This window comes from Sturnus vulgaris, chromosome 1, assembly GCF_052056855.1.
Source record: "Sturnus vulgaris isolate bStuVul1 chromosome 1, bStuVul1.hap1, whole genome shotgun sequence".
Lineage (NCBI taxonomy): Eukaryota > Metazoa > Chordata > Aves > Passeriformes > Sturnidae > Sturnus > Sturnus vulgaris.
The window spans coordinates 92,146,291-92,165,158 of NC_142243.1; the positions used below are offsets into that span (position 1 = coordinate 92,146,291).

An 18,868-nucleotide genomic window follows, 5' to 3' on the forward strand; every position below is an offset into this window, starting at 1 on the left:
CTGAACCAGTTGTGCCTATGCTCAGGGTGAAGAAGAAGGAACTGCACAACACCAAGGGCACCTTTTCAAGTGGTGACCCAGCACCTCAGGCTCAGCCCTACCACAGGACAGCATGTGGCAGACACAGGTCCTTGCAGTAGTGTCTCACATACCAGTACAGAACTAAGGGGGGAAATTTAGGGTTTTATTTTATTTATACACATAAAATAGTGAGGGAGAAACATAACACAAGCAATAATTATATCCTTTTTTCAGTTTGATAACTTTCTGTGCTGGATGCAGCCATTGGCCTGATCCTTTATCCCCTGATTAGCTGACAAGAGATGCTCCTCCCCAGCTCTTTCCAGCCATAGCTCAGGAAGCCAGCCACATACCCATCTCACAATACCTAATGCTAAATATACAGCATGACTTCAGATCTTTCATGTTGGACAGTGAAATAATTTGGAGGCCTGTCAAAGCTAGTGCTTTGAAAACTGCCAGTTATATTTCAGCTTGTTGCAATGTAAAAGATGAAACACAGTTGCAAATCACACACAATATAGACACACAAAACTACCTATATAGAATTATTTTATAGGAGCAAAAATCTCAGAACATAATGAAAAAGTTATGGTTTATTCGCAAAATCTTGTCATGTTGGGTCAGATCATGCACCCCTTAATGGGGTTGCTCAAGTTACAGTGAGACTGATTCAACCTTTTGCACTGTCAATATGTGATGGATGCAGAGAGCTATCTAGTTTGCTTAGCTGATACGTCTTGAAAAAGGTAAGAATTCCTTCTTGACTTGTTATCAATGTAATGTCCACTAGTCGTGTAGTCTGTATTATAAGTGGCTTAGTAATTCAATGAAAGTGATTAATAAAAACATGTCAACTCACTTAACTGGGTAATCATTATCTTCGCATTAGGTCTCTCACAATTAAACTTGCACAACCCAAACATGCATTATCCAAATCAAGAAAAAGATATTCTGGAGTTTGAACTTCATTGTTTTTTTTAATAATTGGATGTACCCAGCAGTTTGACTGCCCAGATCAACAGTGCCTTTTGGCTAGCTCAAGGCCCCCTCATCGATCTTTTGCACACATGCTAAATTATTCAGACAACAGCAGCTTGCAGACCCCAAATCCTTTTAATGTTATTGTTCTTATTGAATCAAGTGGCATCGGAACAATTGGATTGTCCTCACAGTTTCTTTTCCTGTTTCCACTCCCTGCTTCTTGAACACTGGTCTAATTCTGCTGATGACTTTCTTCTAAGAATAGCAAATGCCCTGTGGAACAGCAGGCAATATGGGAATGCTTCAAACACAGCAAACGCTGTGAAACCAAAGATATGTGGGAAAACATAGAGATTTGTGTTCTACACAAATGTTTGTGGTTTTAAGTCCATACATAGGCTTCCTTTTTTTTGTTTTGATAAGCAGAGACACATCCCTAAAGGATGTCATTGATTGTTTTATTCTCTGTGAATGAGAGCTCATGTGAGCACTCGTTTGTGCTGCTGAGCACCCTCAAATTCTGTGGATGTACTTGCATGGTGAGGCAATCAGGACTGCATTGCACATTTTAGATTATAAGAAACATCTGATTTATAGGGTGGCACTAAGTATCTTCCACATTATCCTCCAAGATAGTCCATGGAGTTTCTGTTCTTCACCCATACTATGTTAATACAAAATTACTAGAGGTTTTATGTCTCTACTGCCTTTGGACCTTACTCATGTTTTTAACTTCTATTGACATAATTCAAGCCTCTGCTTAGCAGCCTCTTTCAGCCTACACAGCACTCTGGCTGTAGAAAAGGAGACAGAAGTGGCAAACTCTGGCACCAACAGCCCTAACAAGGATTGTGAATTCAAGCATTCAGCTGGAGGGTTTTGTGATTTTTATTTGTGGAGACAGGTGAATGAAACTTCAGTTAGTAGGTTGGGCTGCCACCTGCCTGAGCTCAGAAGTAGGCACACTGACTACTCAGCCTCTAGGGCATCAACTCTGGCCAAGATCTGGGGGCAGTGTCTGGAAACAGAAATCTCTTAATCACTTAATCAGCAGTTATAATGGTGAATTAGCAGATTGTGCAAACCACAGCCTAAGTAAAATCTGACTTTCATGTCTCTCTAGAAGACCTTATTGATCTTAAAATTGAAATGAAAAGTAGATATTCTCACACACCAGCCAATAAAAACATTGGAGAAGAAAGAAATTACAACAACAACTGTTCCAACTGAACCTGGGCTGAAAAATTATTTGAAGACATCTCCATTAACAGACATGATACCAGTTTCAAAACCCTACAAAAATGACAACAACAACAACACTTCCACTAATGTCAAGAGGGAAAACGGGAAAATTAAATGTAAAAAATTAAAAACAGGCGCCTGAAGCATCCTGAATAGGCTCTGACCTGTTGCTTTCAGTTGCCCACACATTTAGTGCACTTTAGAAAGGAAATTACTCACCCTTGGGGCCCAGCTCTCTACTAATTAGAAGCTGAGTTTCACAGCTTAACATATAGCCACAAGAAAGAAAATAAATAAATTTTCTGATTATGTGAACTATATTGAAAAAGAAAACAACCCTTTCAAGGCAGACTTCCACCTCCCTCCCACAACAGGCGCAAACACAAATGTGAGCACCCAACCTAACCTCTGGTCTACTCATTCACCTAGAATCAATTTGCTCCAATTTTTCTTTATACAGTATAGAAGGAAGATCATATCACTGTCAAGTGTTGCTAGAATTTATGAAAACTTACTTATATAAATAAAACCAGCTCAGTAATTCTGATCTCCAGCCTCACTCTCTAATTTCTGGGATGAAGTCCTTTTAAGGTGTGAACTCGCCATGCCCAGTGAGTGAAACTAGGTCAATTGTAACAGGTCTGCAGTCTGAAGACATCTGTTAAAGCCACCTGAAAATGACAACTTTGCAAGCAAAATCTCCATGATCTTTGCCAAGGATTTTGGGATGGGTAGCATCAACTACCATGTTTCCACTAACATCAATAAACTATGGCAGTTTATATCATAGAATGATAGAACTATTAAGGTTGGAAAAGGTCTCCAAAATCAAGTCCAACCATTAACCCATCACTGCCAAATCCACCACCAAACCATGTCCCTAAGCAGCACACCTAAGCGTTTTTTGAATACTTCCAGGGACAGTGATTCCAAAACTTCCCTAAGCAGCCTGTTCAAATGCTTGAACATCATGACTAAAATATTGAGGTTGTGCTGCTGGACATTCAGAAGCAAATAGCTTTTTTTTTTTTAGAGGTTTTGCCAGTGTAGTTATGGTAGCAAAGTCCTTCTAACATAGAGATGGTTCACACCAGCACCTGACAATACTCAACCTAGTTTGCTTGGGGAAATAACTAAAGAAAGGAGAAAAGAGAGAAAAACATCCAAAAATATTGCTCCAGCTACTACAGAATTGCAACAATTGCAATTAAAGCAGCTTACAAATGGAGATTCTTTGCCCAGTAAAATCTTCCTTTCATGGAAATTAGGATGCGGATGAAAACGGGGGAATAGGGGGTGTGATATGGATGAGCAGATGTGTGGATCTCAAATCTGGAATTAGGCAAGGTACACAGAGTCCTGAAAGCATAACAGACCTGAAAGGGCATTACAAATGCATATACACCTAGAATAATATAAAATGAATGTTTGTAGGAATGTAGTACACAAATGTCCAAAGTAGGTTCAGTGGGATGAATAGATTTAGAGAATAGGGGCATTTTACTTGAATGAAACCAATTTGAAAAAATTTAATTATCTGAGCACCTCACATAAGACCTTCAAATATATTTTACCTGTAGTGATTGTGAGAAAATGTACCCACTCCAAATGGATGGATGAGATGCTACTTAGTGTCTCGAATCCACAGGTTGCCCAAAAAATGCAAAGGCTAATTTTGAAATATTAAAGACCTTTTGTTGGGGCCACGTAATCAATCATCTGTGTCCTTTCAGTTCTGCTTTTGCACCTCTGCAAGGCTGTACCTGCCCCAAGGAATGTGAGTGTCTCCTGGGGGCTAGCAAGGCTGGACTGCAGAAGAGGCAAAGCTGCCAGATGTATTCCCAGGGGCTCCTTCAGGGCCTAAGCCCAAGGGGGACTTGCTAGGAGCTATGTTTGTGTGAGTCTTGTTCCTCCCTGACAGCCTCTAAGTGTTTAAACCACAACTAGAGCAGGTAGCGCATATGAGCTGAACTCATGTCTAGAACAGCTCTATTGAGAGCCATTAAAAACTGGGCAAAGGTGACAGCTAAGGCACATCTTTGTTGAAAAAATAAGCTGCGAGTGTGGAGCAAGCATTAGAAACGAAACCAGTCCCTGCAGGCAAAACAGCTCTTCCAATTATATCCTGTGGTTTCCTTCTTTCCATTTTATATTGACTGAATCAAAATCAATGGAGACTGACGACAATTATTACGTGATTTGCAATTAGTCCTGTTCATCTATAATGGATCATAAACTCCTTTTCTCTGATATGCACATTTCTGCTAAAAGTAGCTTGTCAGTTCAACAGGAAGCAACATTAGCGAGAAAATAGGAAAATTTTATTTTGCCTTTATTGATTTTGTGTCTGTTGATATACTACTTAACGCTTCTTCCCAAATAATAAATTTAATGCTGCAGCACATCTAAAAGCTTCAAAGTAGTCATTCCCATATTAGCAAGTCTCTCCTTCAGAGATGTAAGAAATGGCATTGCAGGACCTGAGGAGGAGAATGCCAGTTAACAATTTGCCAGTAGATGTCTCTGCTAAACACACTGAAGGGAAAATACTGAAGGGAAAATAAAGTGAAATGCAAGTGGAAGTTTGCATACTTCAGCTGAAGAGCAGGGTAGAACCAACTAGGTCACTAGTACTTTATCAAGACTACTTTTATATTTTCACAATAAAAATGGCATTTGCTTAAAACTCAGTGACTCCCAACTTAGTCAAATATTGAATTTGTCTCCTGATATTATCTCACTGAGTAAGGAGACTCAAGAAAGGCTAAGCTTATACATTAACATTCTTGACAGAAATTATGAGTGTAGAGTCTTTGGGAAAAAATATTTTTATCATTTAAATCCTAACTTTTGTGAAAACAAGCAGTCCTTCTTATTTCCAACAGAGAATTTCTTTACTGAATATTTTTGCCTCAAACTAAAAAAAAACATTATATGGAAAAATAAATTTTGGTTTTAGGCTGAAATAGTGCAATGCATGGTAGAATAACTATGCCCCGATGGAAAACATTCAGAGGTTTGTATATTGTCTTGACATCTATATGTTACTTGGCAATGGTCTTATTTGCAAAAGCACAGCTTCTAAGCAAAGAAACTAATATTAGTTTCTCATAATTGGCACTTGCTGTTAACATACAGCATGATTTTCTGATTAATAATGAAAAAAAAAAAGATCTCAAAAGGCACAGATCAGCTGGAAAAGCATCTGCTTAAAATATACACACATAATTAGGAGAGGACGTCAAACAGACTTGATTACATATTTCATGGGTATGTGTCAAAGAGTGTAAAGCATTTGACTTAACCCCAGGGTGACTTCAAGAGGATTTACTCTGTCTAGTGTTTGTGATTAGTACCATATAATCTGGATCTGCTGAACAAGTAGAGTTTTACATGATATGCAAATTTCATTTCACTTTAATTTAGCCCCTTTGGATTTAGCATAAAATCTCTGTGTTGCATGAAGGGCTGAAACAGCTGGATCCAGTTAGCTAGGAAATTAAAAATGTTCTAAAAGAAATAAGGTAATCCTTGCCAAAGTAGCCAGCACACACTAGAGGACCCTGAGATCTCTGAGGGATGGCTGAATTGAGCACCCTAACACCAGTCAGACTGTTTCCACAAATGCCAAAATACTGATCCTTCTCTAGTCCCAGTATGCTCCAGTTTTTCATAAAACTGAATTCTTTCACCACCGTGTCAAGGTTCATTTTCTAGGTGCATGTTAATAAGAAAATTATTCACCTTATCCGAAAAGGAAATTAGTATCCACTAGGTAACATTTTATTTCCTTGTTAGTATATCAAGATGTGGCAAAAATTAATTAGCAATACATTACCCTGTTTAAAATGTAATGGACTTTGTAACTTTATTTGCCATTTCCCTTTCACATTTTAGTTGGAACCATACAAAGACAATTCTTGAATATTTCATATGCATGTTTCAAGAATACAGCTGAACAAGATTCCCCCCCCGTTTCAAAAGGGTATTCTAAGAATAATAAGGTCTCTCACCTAATCCATCACTTGAGGCATCAAAAAGTCTTTGGAAGATCTGCACCCGAGTCTAAAAGCTGTCACTTCTGTTCTCCTTTGAAAAAGACAGTTTCACAGGACTTTATCTTTGCAGTGATAATGATAACTTTGTAAGGAAAATGACAAGTCTTTCAGGTCCTAACTATATCTGACACAGAAAATGATCTTGGGAAAAAGTTATTACAGACAGAAAGTGCTTCTTCTCCAAGATATCCTTCGGCCATATGTAGGCCATGCTGCATCATTGTAGGGATCAGTAGATCTCAGTTTCATTACACTTGACTGCTGTTAATATTACTATGCCTTCATTGAAGTCTCTCAATGGGGGGTACAACAATTTCTCCTGCTTCATTTCTGCAAGTGATGGATTTCACCATGCTACCTTAGGCAGAACTGGGAACAGATTCTGTATCTATAGTATAAAATGTAGCCCCTATTTATTAATCCAAACTTGCCTTCCAAACACATTGTATGTTCTTGGCTGTACTTCCAGGCAGTTGCACAAGACTGCCTCACCTCCTTGCTCATTTTGTAATACTGCCTCTGTGATTGTTTCAATTTCATCCACAGCCATTAGTAAGTGCGTGCTCAGTTGAGCATGTTCTTCCTAATAAATTAACCACAGTCCCAACAATGGGTTCTTTTGATGCAAAAGAACCAACTGAGCTTTCTTTCCTCCTAATCTGCTGTAACCAGTCATTTGAAAATTAAAACCACCACAGACTTCTGAAATCAGCTGTACACACACATGCTTTATATAAGCCTTTTTTTTTTTTTTTTTTTTTTTTTTTTCACCATAACAGGCACATTTTCACCCTGGAGATAGAATTTTTTTTGCCTTTGTGGGATAGTTTGCTGGCAGACTGTGAACCTTTCCCCCTCAGAGAAAGCAACATCTACCTGAATAAACTTGGATTTGAAGCATGAAATATATGTTGGAAAACAGAAATCATTCCTAGAGTAATGGACAGATAAAGGTTTCACAAATAGAAAACCTCACTTCATGCTCTTCAGGGTTCTTCCAGAACAGTTCGTGTTATGCTTTATTGGTTTATTTCAGCCACAGGAAATGTAGAACCTGCCCTGCTCAAAAGAAGCTGCAGATCTAAGGGAAGCAAAAAGTATCCCAAAACACTATTTCCACCTTAACTCATCTGGCAGTTCAGCTTTCTAGTCTCAAAGGGATCATTTTCAGGAAAGTTGTATAAAATTAAAGAAATGGCCTATACGACACTAAGCTAATAATATAAGCTCCTTTAATAGACAAAGAAAAGAGCTGCTATTGCTAGCTGTAACTCCTCTCATTCTAAATTTCAAAAAATTCAGAGGGATCAGACTGGTGAAGTCACTGTCTGTTACACTGATTTCGGTGGGAATCAAAATGGTACCTCAAACATCAGTGTTGACAGCAAGATAAGGTAAATGCCATCCTGAGGTTACATGCAGATCTGAAAACATATTCAGTTACCTAACTCCCTGTTCTCCTTAAGATTAGTATTTATGTGATTTAATAAATGTCAAGTAAATTTTGTGGCCAAGGAGAGGAACCCAATTCCTCATCCAGCTCCCAGGCCATTATATTAGACTTTTCATGGTCCTGTCGACTTCAATGGAAGCATTCAGTAGTGTCCACACAGGCGAGGTCCTCACATGAAACATAACCTCATGTTGCAACTCTGAAATGGAACAAGTGCAGGTAATTCCTCTGTAGAGGTTCTGACTCATCAGGAGGCCATGGCTTAGTTTTACAGCAACCATCTGATGCAAGGCAGGAAAAACACCTTTCTTATATAATCCCACATGTAGAAAGAAAGATATGCACACTTGCAAAATATTTAGCCTATACAGTTGGTGTAGGATGAAAGCAGTAAAATATACAAGCATCACACCCACGATCCAAGTTTAGGTGATGTGACCAGATAAGAGCAAGATGAAGCCACAAACTCTGCATAAAAGAAATCCCAGTAATCCCTGACAATCATATTTTTGAGAATTTTTTTTTTCTGGCCCCTAAACTGGATGACATATAACCTTAAGTGTATAAACACAACACACATGAGAATCTGTGCAGTACCATTAAATGCAGGCTGCCAAACATCCCATCACTGACTGCAACCAGTCCTTGGTGGAGCAGGGCAAAACACAAAAAGAGTTCCAAAGACGAAGTTGAAAAACTAAGTTATCATCACCATTTAACATCCTGAGCTACATTTTGCTTTGGTTGTTTTGTGGTACAATTGTCTTTATGAAAGCCAAAATAACCTTTACTTTCCAACAACCAATCAAGCATCTGGTGAATTTAAAAACAACTCTGAATTCACCATTGTTAGGAGACTTAATCTGCATTTTAAAATTTCTTGCCATACTTTTAATATTTTCTTCTGAAGTGAATTAATGCTTCCTGAACAGACATTATAATCAAAGTAAATCTTAAGTAAATCTTATCACAAATGGTGTGCCTTAGGTTCATTTTAAAAGCAGATGAATAATAACTAATAAAAATATGTACCATAAACCATAAGTTTAAAAATCATATAGATATAAGACCTCTGGGAATGGTTTAAATACACATGCATATCATTATGCAATTCTGGCAGGAAATTTGCCTTGTTCTAAACGGAAGTTGAGAGAGGTCAAGGATGTATTCAGATGATATCAGTCAGAAACTGATCTGTATGTTTCACAACACTGACTAACACTGAAACTCTGAGTTACCTTCTGTTAGTGATTTTCTTCCCTATCTTCAATAATTACAACAGAATAATTCAGCTACAGTACCTCCCCAAAAGAACTTCAGCAGTGCTTTCATTACACATTAGGACACAAAAACAATACTTTGTTTATTTTGCTTGTTTCTACTCCAGGCTATTTCCAATCCAGAATGCAAATCATTGCGTTTGGGGAGTGTAAAATAAGTGCTCCAGTAGCTACAGCAAAGTGAGACTCAAAAGTGATTCACATTTGACAGAGCATTTTGCCACTGAAAATTCCGACAGTTGAAGAGGAAAAAATATGTATAAAGAGGCTTAAAACAAATCTGCAGTCCTTCTGGATTATGAAGTTCTTCTACAGCATGCAATGGCTTTGTTGTATACACCCAAGTGCTAATAATCTCTGTTCAAAAGAAACACTGTGCCTTTGACAGAAATTAAATAACCTGCAAAACCCCATGGTTGTCAATGGTATTCAGGGGAGAAAAGGATGGTGAGAGGAAATGGCTACTGAAAATCCCTGAATCTCTTGTTGCATCGGTTGTGCCAGGAACATTCAATGCTTACACAAATTGAAGAGCAGGGTCCCCCAAAACTTTGTCACACAGCCAACACAGAAGAGCCAAGAGACCTGATAGGGCTAAGCCATCCTTCACATCAGCTTTGAAAAGTCGACTCACAAAAATGCATTCTATGACGGAAAAAGTCCAAACATGACCATAGTTGTAACAAGTTCTACTATCACCTTTGAGTGGTTATGATTAAATTCTAATTAACAAAAACACATCACATGGAAATTTTTCTACTTACATGCACATACATGCGTGCATAATCACAAAAGTTTTAGCATGAACATATTGAAAGTTCTTACTTATCTGGAACAAAAGTTTAATTCATCTTAGGTCATAGATAATGGTCTAGGACTGGCCCAACTTTGCAGAAAATTCTTGGATCATGTGGTGATTAAAATCCTTTACAGAATTCTATTTTTTCTTCCACTATAGATTTCTCCAGTCTCTTATATCTGTAAAGAGGCAGTGCTGGCACTTCTGCTTTCTTCAGTGTGGCCCTCCAGGATTTGACTAGAGACTACTAAAGTATCTAGACTACACCAGCAGTGCTGCAGTTTTAAAATTCCAGTATTTCTCAAAACCGTTTTTTATTTAATTTTTCAATTTTCTCCTTACATTGAAAATATATAGGATTTTCTATGTATAGAACTATATAGATTTTTTTCTTTATAGTTCTATATATAGAAATTCATATATTTATATATATATAGAGCTTTCTTCTTGCTTGCTCTTTCAGTCTGTATTTTCCCATCTTTCTACATTTTAGCAATGTGGGGAAAAAATGTTTTTAAATTTTAAAAATAGAAATATTCCTGAATTTTTTATTTTTATTTTCTATTAAAGAATTGTAAGTATGAACATTTGAAGCCAATTCACATTTTTCACAACAGAAAGATCTCAACACACTCTTTTTTCATGCATCTCTTCTATCGTGTCATCGATTGATACCCACTTTATTCAGATTCAGGGTTGAGTCCCCTCAGTCTAGTATGAAGAGATTTTTCAATTGTTTAGCTCAAACAGGTACCAAAAACAGGGTAAGATGGATGAGAAATGCAACAGAGGAGGTGCTATCATCAACTCTCACATTCATGGCAGGCAATTCTCCTACACATTGAACCAAAGCCCTCTTTACCAGTGAACATGTTTATTTAGGATTGCACATTTTTGAGAAGCTTTCTGTACTACAAGAACATATAGTTAAGGCTGGTTACTGATCCCTGGTCCCCATGTAGAGCAACATAAAGTAAAACATCCTTACTTGTTGGGCTTAGTCAGACTATTGATGTGGATGAAAACTGCTATTGATTTCCACATGAACAAGACCTGAAGCATCTAACAGAATACTCCTCACAAAAGCCTTGCACTGGGAGGAAGATGAAACCAGAATCCTTCAGATAAATCATGGCAATAAACCTTCACAGACACTTGCTGAAATTACACTAACCTGAAAAGTACGTAGCCAGTGTCTCTCTGGACTCAGGCATCTTTTACACCATGATGCACTTTATGACTTTATGTAGGAAATCGAAGAGTGCACTGGTGAAGGGAGGTTCAGACATTACACATTCAGTAACACACATACCTGATCAAGAAAACCATTTCAGGAACATCCTTTGTTAACTTGGCACATTCCACACGTGGAAAAATGCCACGGTACAAGCCTGCTGCACAGCTCGTGGTGCAAGCTTCCCTGGCCAGGTGTCATCTCCTGCCCTTTTCAGGAGAGTCCCTGACCCATGGCAGCAAACACAGAGAGACTGTGCTTTTGGGGTGCTGAGCCAGACAAGCAGCAGTCTATCCTAGAGTAAACATGGCACATGAGTACCACCCTTCACATACAGCTTCTGGCTTGAAGACCAGCTTGAAGTTTTATTTGTGACTTCAGTGTTAGCTCCACATTAAGGGCTTCAAAGGTGGACTCAAACAGTGTGAGTCACTCAGCCAATTTCTAGTGCTAGTTTCCTATTGCATCTTTGTGAGTGTGAGGCAGATGAGAAGTTCTCCATGTACACAAGTCTTGCATTTCCAGAACAGTCTAGACCCTTTTTTTTCTTTCAAACCAGGCTGGAATAGGGAGCATGTGAATAAGCCAGTTACACTGAATTCTTATCTTCACAATGATGAACATAGATAGTAAAAGCAGAAAGGAAAATTAAGCTAGAGCCATAAGAAATATGATCAGACCTGTGCCCTAAGCATAAATCCAGAACTGCAGTCTTCAGTATTAAAGTTATATTAACTGACCTGTGAGTTTTTCCAGAACATCAAATCCATGCTTCAGAGCAATGATATCAAGAAAAGAGACTGTACCATCTTCAAACCTAAAGAATGGAATAAATGAGCACAGTAAATACAACATGCAGCAATGGTACTGATTTTAAATCTATTTTAAGAGTTACTATTTTTATATTCAGTGAATCTAACTTGCAGAGTTGGAACTATTTCCTTAAGGATTTATCTCCCAGTCTTGTAGTGTACGGTGAAGGAAAAATATGTTCTTCAAAGCAATAGAGGTTCACATAAATAGTTACTTGCACATAGAAAGGCATAATTTTCTCCTACATAGAGTAACCATGTACTAATCTTCATTAAAGTAATGGTTAACAGTTATGTGCCATGAGCTAATGTCACAAGGTCCTAAGTTACTTTCTGAGAATTTAGGGAACAGGTGAAGACAGGTGGAGACTTGTGTGCATTCCCCCAGCCCCCGATGTAATTACACCTAACACAGTTGAATTAGAAGGCTCCACTTAACTGGTGCAAAGAGGAACCAAAGAGATCACTAACAAGTCTCCTTCTATGTGTTTCTCCTAGAAATTAATTTTTAACTGACCTGTAGCAAAAGCACTATAGAAGGATGGGGAGAGGGTGCATCCCCTACCATCATCTTTTAAAGGAAACACCAAATAGAAGTGAAACCACTGAATTTTGTGAACTACTGCAGCCATTCTCACAGTCCAAGAGGAGAAAGTGAAGCTCCGCAGTGAGAATATATTCAGGAACTGATGCACAAAAGTATTCAAGGGACCAGAAGAGACACCAAGGAAGCATCAGAATGTTTCATTTAGGCTTTGTGTGCACCACAGTCCACAAGAAGTTTAAGGAGAAATCATTAATTTTTCTTCACCTCAAAGAAGAATGCAGAATTATGCATCTGATTAAGTCAAAACTGTACAGAACTCAGTACTTTAAAAGGCTGAACGTGGGCTCACAGCAAATCTCTCAGGAAGAAACTATGCCCAAAACTGTAACAGTTAATGCTGGAAATGAACCCACTCATAATCTCATGGTTCAAGTATAAAACTAACTCCAACCACGAGGATGAGACTTCCAGTGGGGCTTGGTGTTCCTTAGATCTTTCTCAGAAAGATCAGATGGTATCTACATTGAAGAATTAGTGGACAAGGTGGAACATAAGACACATACTCTTGGGCTAAAATACTTTAAATACATGTTTTAGGCCAGAAAATAGATTTCTTTTTTTAACTGGATGCATAATTTTTCATAATGCATGTTAAAAGATTTTGGTGCCACAAATTAAAAATATCTTGAGAAAAGACTCAAAGTTTAAAAATGTCAGATATCAAATGTTTTTTCTTTAATAAAATAAACATAAATAGAATAATATAATAGCTCCCACTTCTATCATAATTTTTCTTACTTCCTACTTTTTTTTTCTATAGTTATCAATCATTTTCAACACTGCAAGTGACATCATTAGGTGAAGAACATATTAACCTTCCAAAAAATCTTTGGTAAAGGTCCACACAAATGAAAAATGCAAGAGTATCGTGCATATATGATAATACATTCAGCTGCAATGAAAGAAGATAGAGGCAACAAATAATTATAAACCAAGTGTTAAGAGAATAGTGGTGGACTGCTACAAGGATGAATGACTCAAAAGAGACCACTTATGTTCATGTATTTTAACACAGCATAGGCCAAAGAATCCATTCTAGAAATTTCTGGATCTTGCCTACTAATTATTAATAGTTGATCTTGAACTTTAGAGAAGAAATCTTGCTGGTTGTCAGTGATGAAATGTAAAATGGCCATTTGTGATTTGAAAGAGACCTAACACCAGGAATATTTTCACAGAGACCTGTGGACCAGTGTCTGAGGGAAGCATTACTCTATCCAAAAAGCCATAAAAAATGTGGGAGTATGAGGAAGAAAAGATAAGGCAGAAGTTAACAGTTGTTTTGGAATTGAATACAGAAACCTTTTGCACTGGTTGCAGAAAAGGTCACAGCAGTCCCACATGTCTGGCAAAGAGAGATTACAGAGAGGATCCCTAAGGGGGAACTGACCTGCTCTGCTCAGTTACTCACAGTGGCCAGCAAAGCAAACAAAACACTGGGAACTGGACCAGAGCACAGACACTGGCACTGAGCCCATCAAGGAGACTGCACAATCCCCAACAATTTTATCACTATCATAGTGATAAAATAGTAGAAAAGCACTTGAAAAGGCAACAAAGGTGCCAGCCTAGATCATCAGACATCTGAGTCCTACACATAGTAAAAAAGGGGAGGCAACAATTGTATTTCTTTTTATGATATGTTTTATTAACTAAGCAAACAACTGCAGTACATCCAATGCTACACAATAGGAGAGATGCATGTACCATGGCACTCTTGTAAGATCTTAAATATTTTTATGAAAATAGTTCAGAGCTTAGGAATCTTCACACAAATTTAAAAAAAAAAAAAAAAAAAAAAAAAGACAAGTAAAGACAGTTTGTGGGCTTTTGGTCAAACCTTATGCTCCAGAACAGCACAATTATTGTGGCATGATATGCATCCTGCATTTAGTCTCTCTGCATCACAAAAAACCCAAAACCCTCTACTCATACATTGCCAGCTTTCCAGTTCTGATTAACAAAGTACAAATATTTTGTTATTCCTATAATATGTATATTTACACTACTTCTGGTGCCCCGACTCTCATATATATGTTCAGATTTAGTGAACACCTGGTGTGCAACTTCATGTCAAAATTTTCAAGAATAATGTATAAATTCTGATATTTAGCCCATTAAGCCTTAAGTGCTATAGCAATAGTGCCATGGCAAAACATGATGCTATGAAGGGCAGCTATTCCCTTCTTGGAACACAAAGAGCTCTCCCTCAGAATATTTAACAGTATTTAAGATTGACAGGAAATATGCTCCTTGAATTGCAAAACATTGGCTTCGATGGCTATTTTTTCTGTATGGTGCAACTGATGTTTCAAATAAACTGTTTCCCCACTCAGTGGCAGTTGCAGTGTTAGAATAATCAGTTCAGGACGAAATTCATTTGAATGCTGGTCTAGAAGCCACTTCCTGAAGTAATCAAGATTTTGCAGCTGATGATGTATAAAGGATACTTACAAAGGCTAATACTGCAGAATACCAACCCAAGAAACAAGAAGCTTACCTCTCTTATCTAGTTCTTATTATAATTGATCTCACTTAATCACATCTGGGATGAGCTCAGTTGCTTAGCTGATTATGTTTGTGAAGTGCTAATAGCATTTCAGATCCAATTGCTATCTGACAAACTGGCTATGCAACTCATGGCATAACAAAGAACAGAGCAGCATGCCTAAAATCTGTCCAGGAATTGTGAAACTGATGAACTGCTCTCCCTTTCCAAGTCACACACACATTCTGCTTTCAGAAGCAAAAATTTTTAGTCCCAAGAGAAGACTATTTCTTTACAGTGAGCAGTCCTGCCTTAAGGATCTTCCTAGGGATGGAGATAGGCTAGTCTTTCTTTGAATCTTTATTTCAACTGGTTGTTACGACACTTCTCTGTTACACTTCTGCTTATAAATGCTGTTTTCTAAAGCCACCATCCCACACTTTAGGGCAACTGAAACACAGAAGGAAACTGTGACATCTTGGACAGTTTCAATTCATCCTGCCCTTAGCTAGGTCACCTTTACACAGAAATATGATGACAAGAATTCTGGCCTGGACAGATGTAATTGGAAATAAAGTGCTGAAGGGCTAAAAAACCCTCTTCATGTTTGAAAATAGGACTTAGAGGAAATTTGGTGGAAGGCAAAAATATTACAGCACTGGCTTAAGTCAAGACTCCAGAAACTCCCTCAAGACCAATCAGCCAATGCTGAGATGGTGAAATACCTTTCATAATATAAGCTATTCTGCATATAAAAAGTATACAAGTCATGGCTTTTAGGTGTTTTGGGTGGAAGCATCTGCTGCTGGATTGAGAAGGCTGACTTGTTTAGCACGCTGATGAGTGATTGAGTTGTTTGAGGGGTTTTTTTTGGGTATAAGGTTTTTTTCAATTAATTTGTCCAGATAAAGTAAATTCAGATATAAAGACATTCTATCTGTGCATAGAATCAGATTCACAGAATACCATGTTAGAGGGAACCTCAAGAATCATCTGGTCAAACCTTTCTTGGCAAAAGCATGGTCTAGACAAGATGGCACATCTTGTGCAGCTAAATCTTGAAAGTGTGCAATGTTGGGGAATCTGTCACTTCCCCTAAGGAGATTATTCCAATGGCTGTTTTCATTGGGAATGTCCAGTCAGAATCTCCTCAGGAGTAACCATACCCATTACCCCCCATATTTCCCATGTGACTCCTTGAAAAAAAGGGAATTTCCATCTTCTTTGTATCCACCCTTTAAATACTGGAATATGGTGATAAGGTTTCCCTTCTAAAATCTAAACCACATGTCTTACTAGTCACCTTCAGCACGCTCAGCAGGATCCCAAACTCCACAATACTGTGATCACTGCAGAGAAAGCCATTGCTAACCGAGATATAAATGAAGCTGTTTTTCTTGGTTTGCATGTTGCAAATCCAGAAGTGCCTCTTTCCTGGAGGGCACAGCTAACATATGTATAAGGAAGTGACTCTCCACACATTTCCAAAACTTGATAGATTATATGTTAGCTATTACTTGTTCTAAAAAATGTTTGGTGGCTGAAGGCACCCAAAAGAACAGGGTTCTTGGTGATATGAAGCTTGCTTAGGTGACCCAAATATTGCTTTGCTGGCCTTACTGTCTTTGTTTGGAGGTCAGTAGCAGATGCCTCCTGCAAGATCCTCCTTGGAGATGACCCTTGAGATCTTGAGCCAGAGGCTTCCATAACCACTGTACTTATGTCCATTCAAGGCTCTCTTTAATTTAGACTATGACTCCTCCTCCTCTTCTTCCTTCCCTGTCTTTACGAAAGAACCTTTAACTATCTATAGCAATTCTTCACTGGTGCCAGTTGTCCCACCATGTTTAAGTTATTCCTACAATATCGTAACTTTCTGACTAGGCATGGAGCTCCGGTTCCTCCTGTGCATTTCCCAGTCTGCACACACTTATATGCATACACTTGAGATAGTTGCTGTTCTGGTTCACACCTTGGGAGGTGGCTAAGCAACGTTTCCATATGGGCAATTTCTATCCAGAACACAGGCCAGAGCACTCAAACTTTGATAAAAATCCTGTCACAAGGTCAAAAATAATCCTGTGCATTTGAGAGCACTGCTGAGTCAATGCAAAGTGCAACAAAGGAGCGCAGGGTGAACATCGCTGTCAGTCAGCTGCCACTCTTCCCTACACCAGGGTAATGACTCCATTTAGGTCAGATGAACAGAAGTCATTCACGACTTTCTAAAGCAGGTAAAAGAGAAACCAAATCCACAGAGAATGAATATTTCTTGAATAAGCTGCTTTTCTTTTTTTTCTTTTTTTTAAAACACTCCTCAAGAGTGGAGCTGCCCTTTGAAGTGAGATGTTACATGAGTTCCTTTCATCTTTTCAATTCATTTATTTTCATCTAATTAAAAAATACAACAATACAGAGAGGTTCTTGGTATGCATTCAGATCCTATTTTTCAGCTCTTAGAGATACTCTGTATCACCACCCCATGAAACATCTGTCCTGGCAAATTCAATTTTTACAATTTACATATTTTTGTGTTTATTCTAAAGTGACATTTTCTGGAATTATAACAGCACCAAGGGTATACAGTATCAAGCTCATGGCTGTAGGAACAGACTGTTTTCAGTCATAGTCGCGTTCTTAGGTTGGTAATTGCCATCTCTGATATTAGCAGGGGAACGGATTTTAATTGGTCTCACTGCTTTCCAACATCAAAACCCAACATTTGCAGAAGGAGCTATATTTGTTTTGTTTTTCTTTAATTCAAAATTTATCATTACTAGGCCACAAAACCTTTAGGGCCCTGCCCTGCTCTTTAGAACTTTTATCAACTCCTCCAGAGACAAAGTTCTCAGGTACTTTTCCAGGGTATTTGTGTGTCTCCAGAGGACGTGATTCTCTTTGTCTGGCTTTGTCTCCCACAGGTGATACCCTTCATTTTTAGCAATTTGCTAGTTGACTATATTAGTCACTTTCTTAACTGGGGCAAATCCTGGTCATGTTAACACCAAAAGTTGAACTTTAAGGCAGCATCATCCAAGACCAAGCATTTGCATGTGGACTTTTTGATTCTCCACTAGTAAAATCTTTGAAACACGATATGACCCACAGACGACTAACCTCAGGTACTCAATTTTGACTAAGTATCTTTATTTCACACAATGAATGCCATTGAAGTAAGAAAATAAAATTAGGAGATAGCCTGCTGTAATAGACATATGCTACCATTGAACCATTCTTTCATAATTATCTAACATTTGTGTAATTGCCTGCACAGAAGCATACTACAGTAAACCAAGAATTTAAATGGTAGGAGGGTAGTAATGAATGTTAGACCTCTGAAGAATACACCTACTCTCACCACTTCAGCAACTCCTTTTTACCTCTGTTAGTGGTGCATTACACAATCATGAACAGTGATTGTTTCTCATACAACAAAGGGAGATCTAGTGCCCTAAAACCAGCCAGTGGAGGAGGATAAAACTGAATTAATAAATCAATCAATTTTTATTTTTCAAATGTCTCTGTGCATCTCTCCCTTACGTACAATTGATGATCTCCTAGCTGGTAACTTTTCTCACGATATATTTCTCTAGAAAAATCTTCCCATTTGCACTGAAAAGATTAGCAATTCTTAAGCCTGTTACTCAAATTGGTCTGAATGACACATTGTGATTTTGTAGATTATCAACAACTTAGAGCTCTGAAAAAATGAATAAATTATATCTCAGGGATAACATACTCCCCCTGTCAACCCCTAGGAGGACCCTCCAAAGTAAAATAATGACAAAACAACTTTTCGTTTTCCCCACTAGAAGTCATTGGTCAAAAAACAAGCACTGCACTGTCAAAATTGGTCCCAAAACAACGAATGCACTGTTATGTCACAGGCC

The 18,868-nt window shown here is 38.1% G+C and overlaps 1 protein-coding gene across 1 annotated transcript in view; it reads right to left on the reverse strand.

Annotated features, from left to right (window-relative positions):
* The window catches only part of MOCOS (molybdenum cofactor sulfurase), a 203,937-nt gene that overhangs the window by 72,204 nt on the left and 112,865 nt on the right, over positions 1-18,868 (reverse strand). Inside the window, exon 5 of the mRNA XM_014880500.2 lies at positions 11,812-11,888. Within this exon, the coding sequence (XP_014735986.2) occupies positions 11,812-11,888 (77 nt within the window). The remainder of the gene's footprint in view (positions 1-11,811; positions 11,889-18,868) is intronic.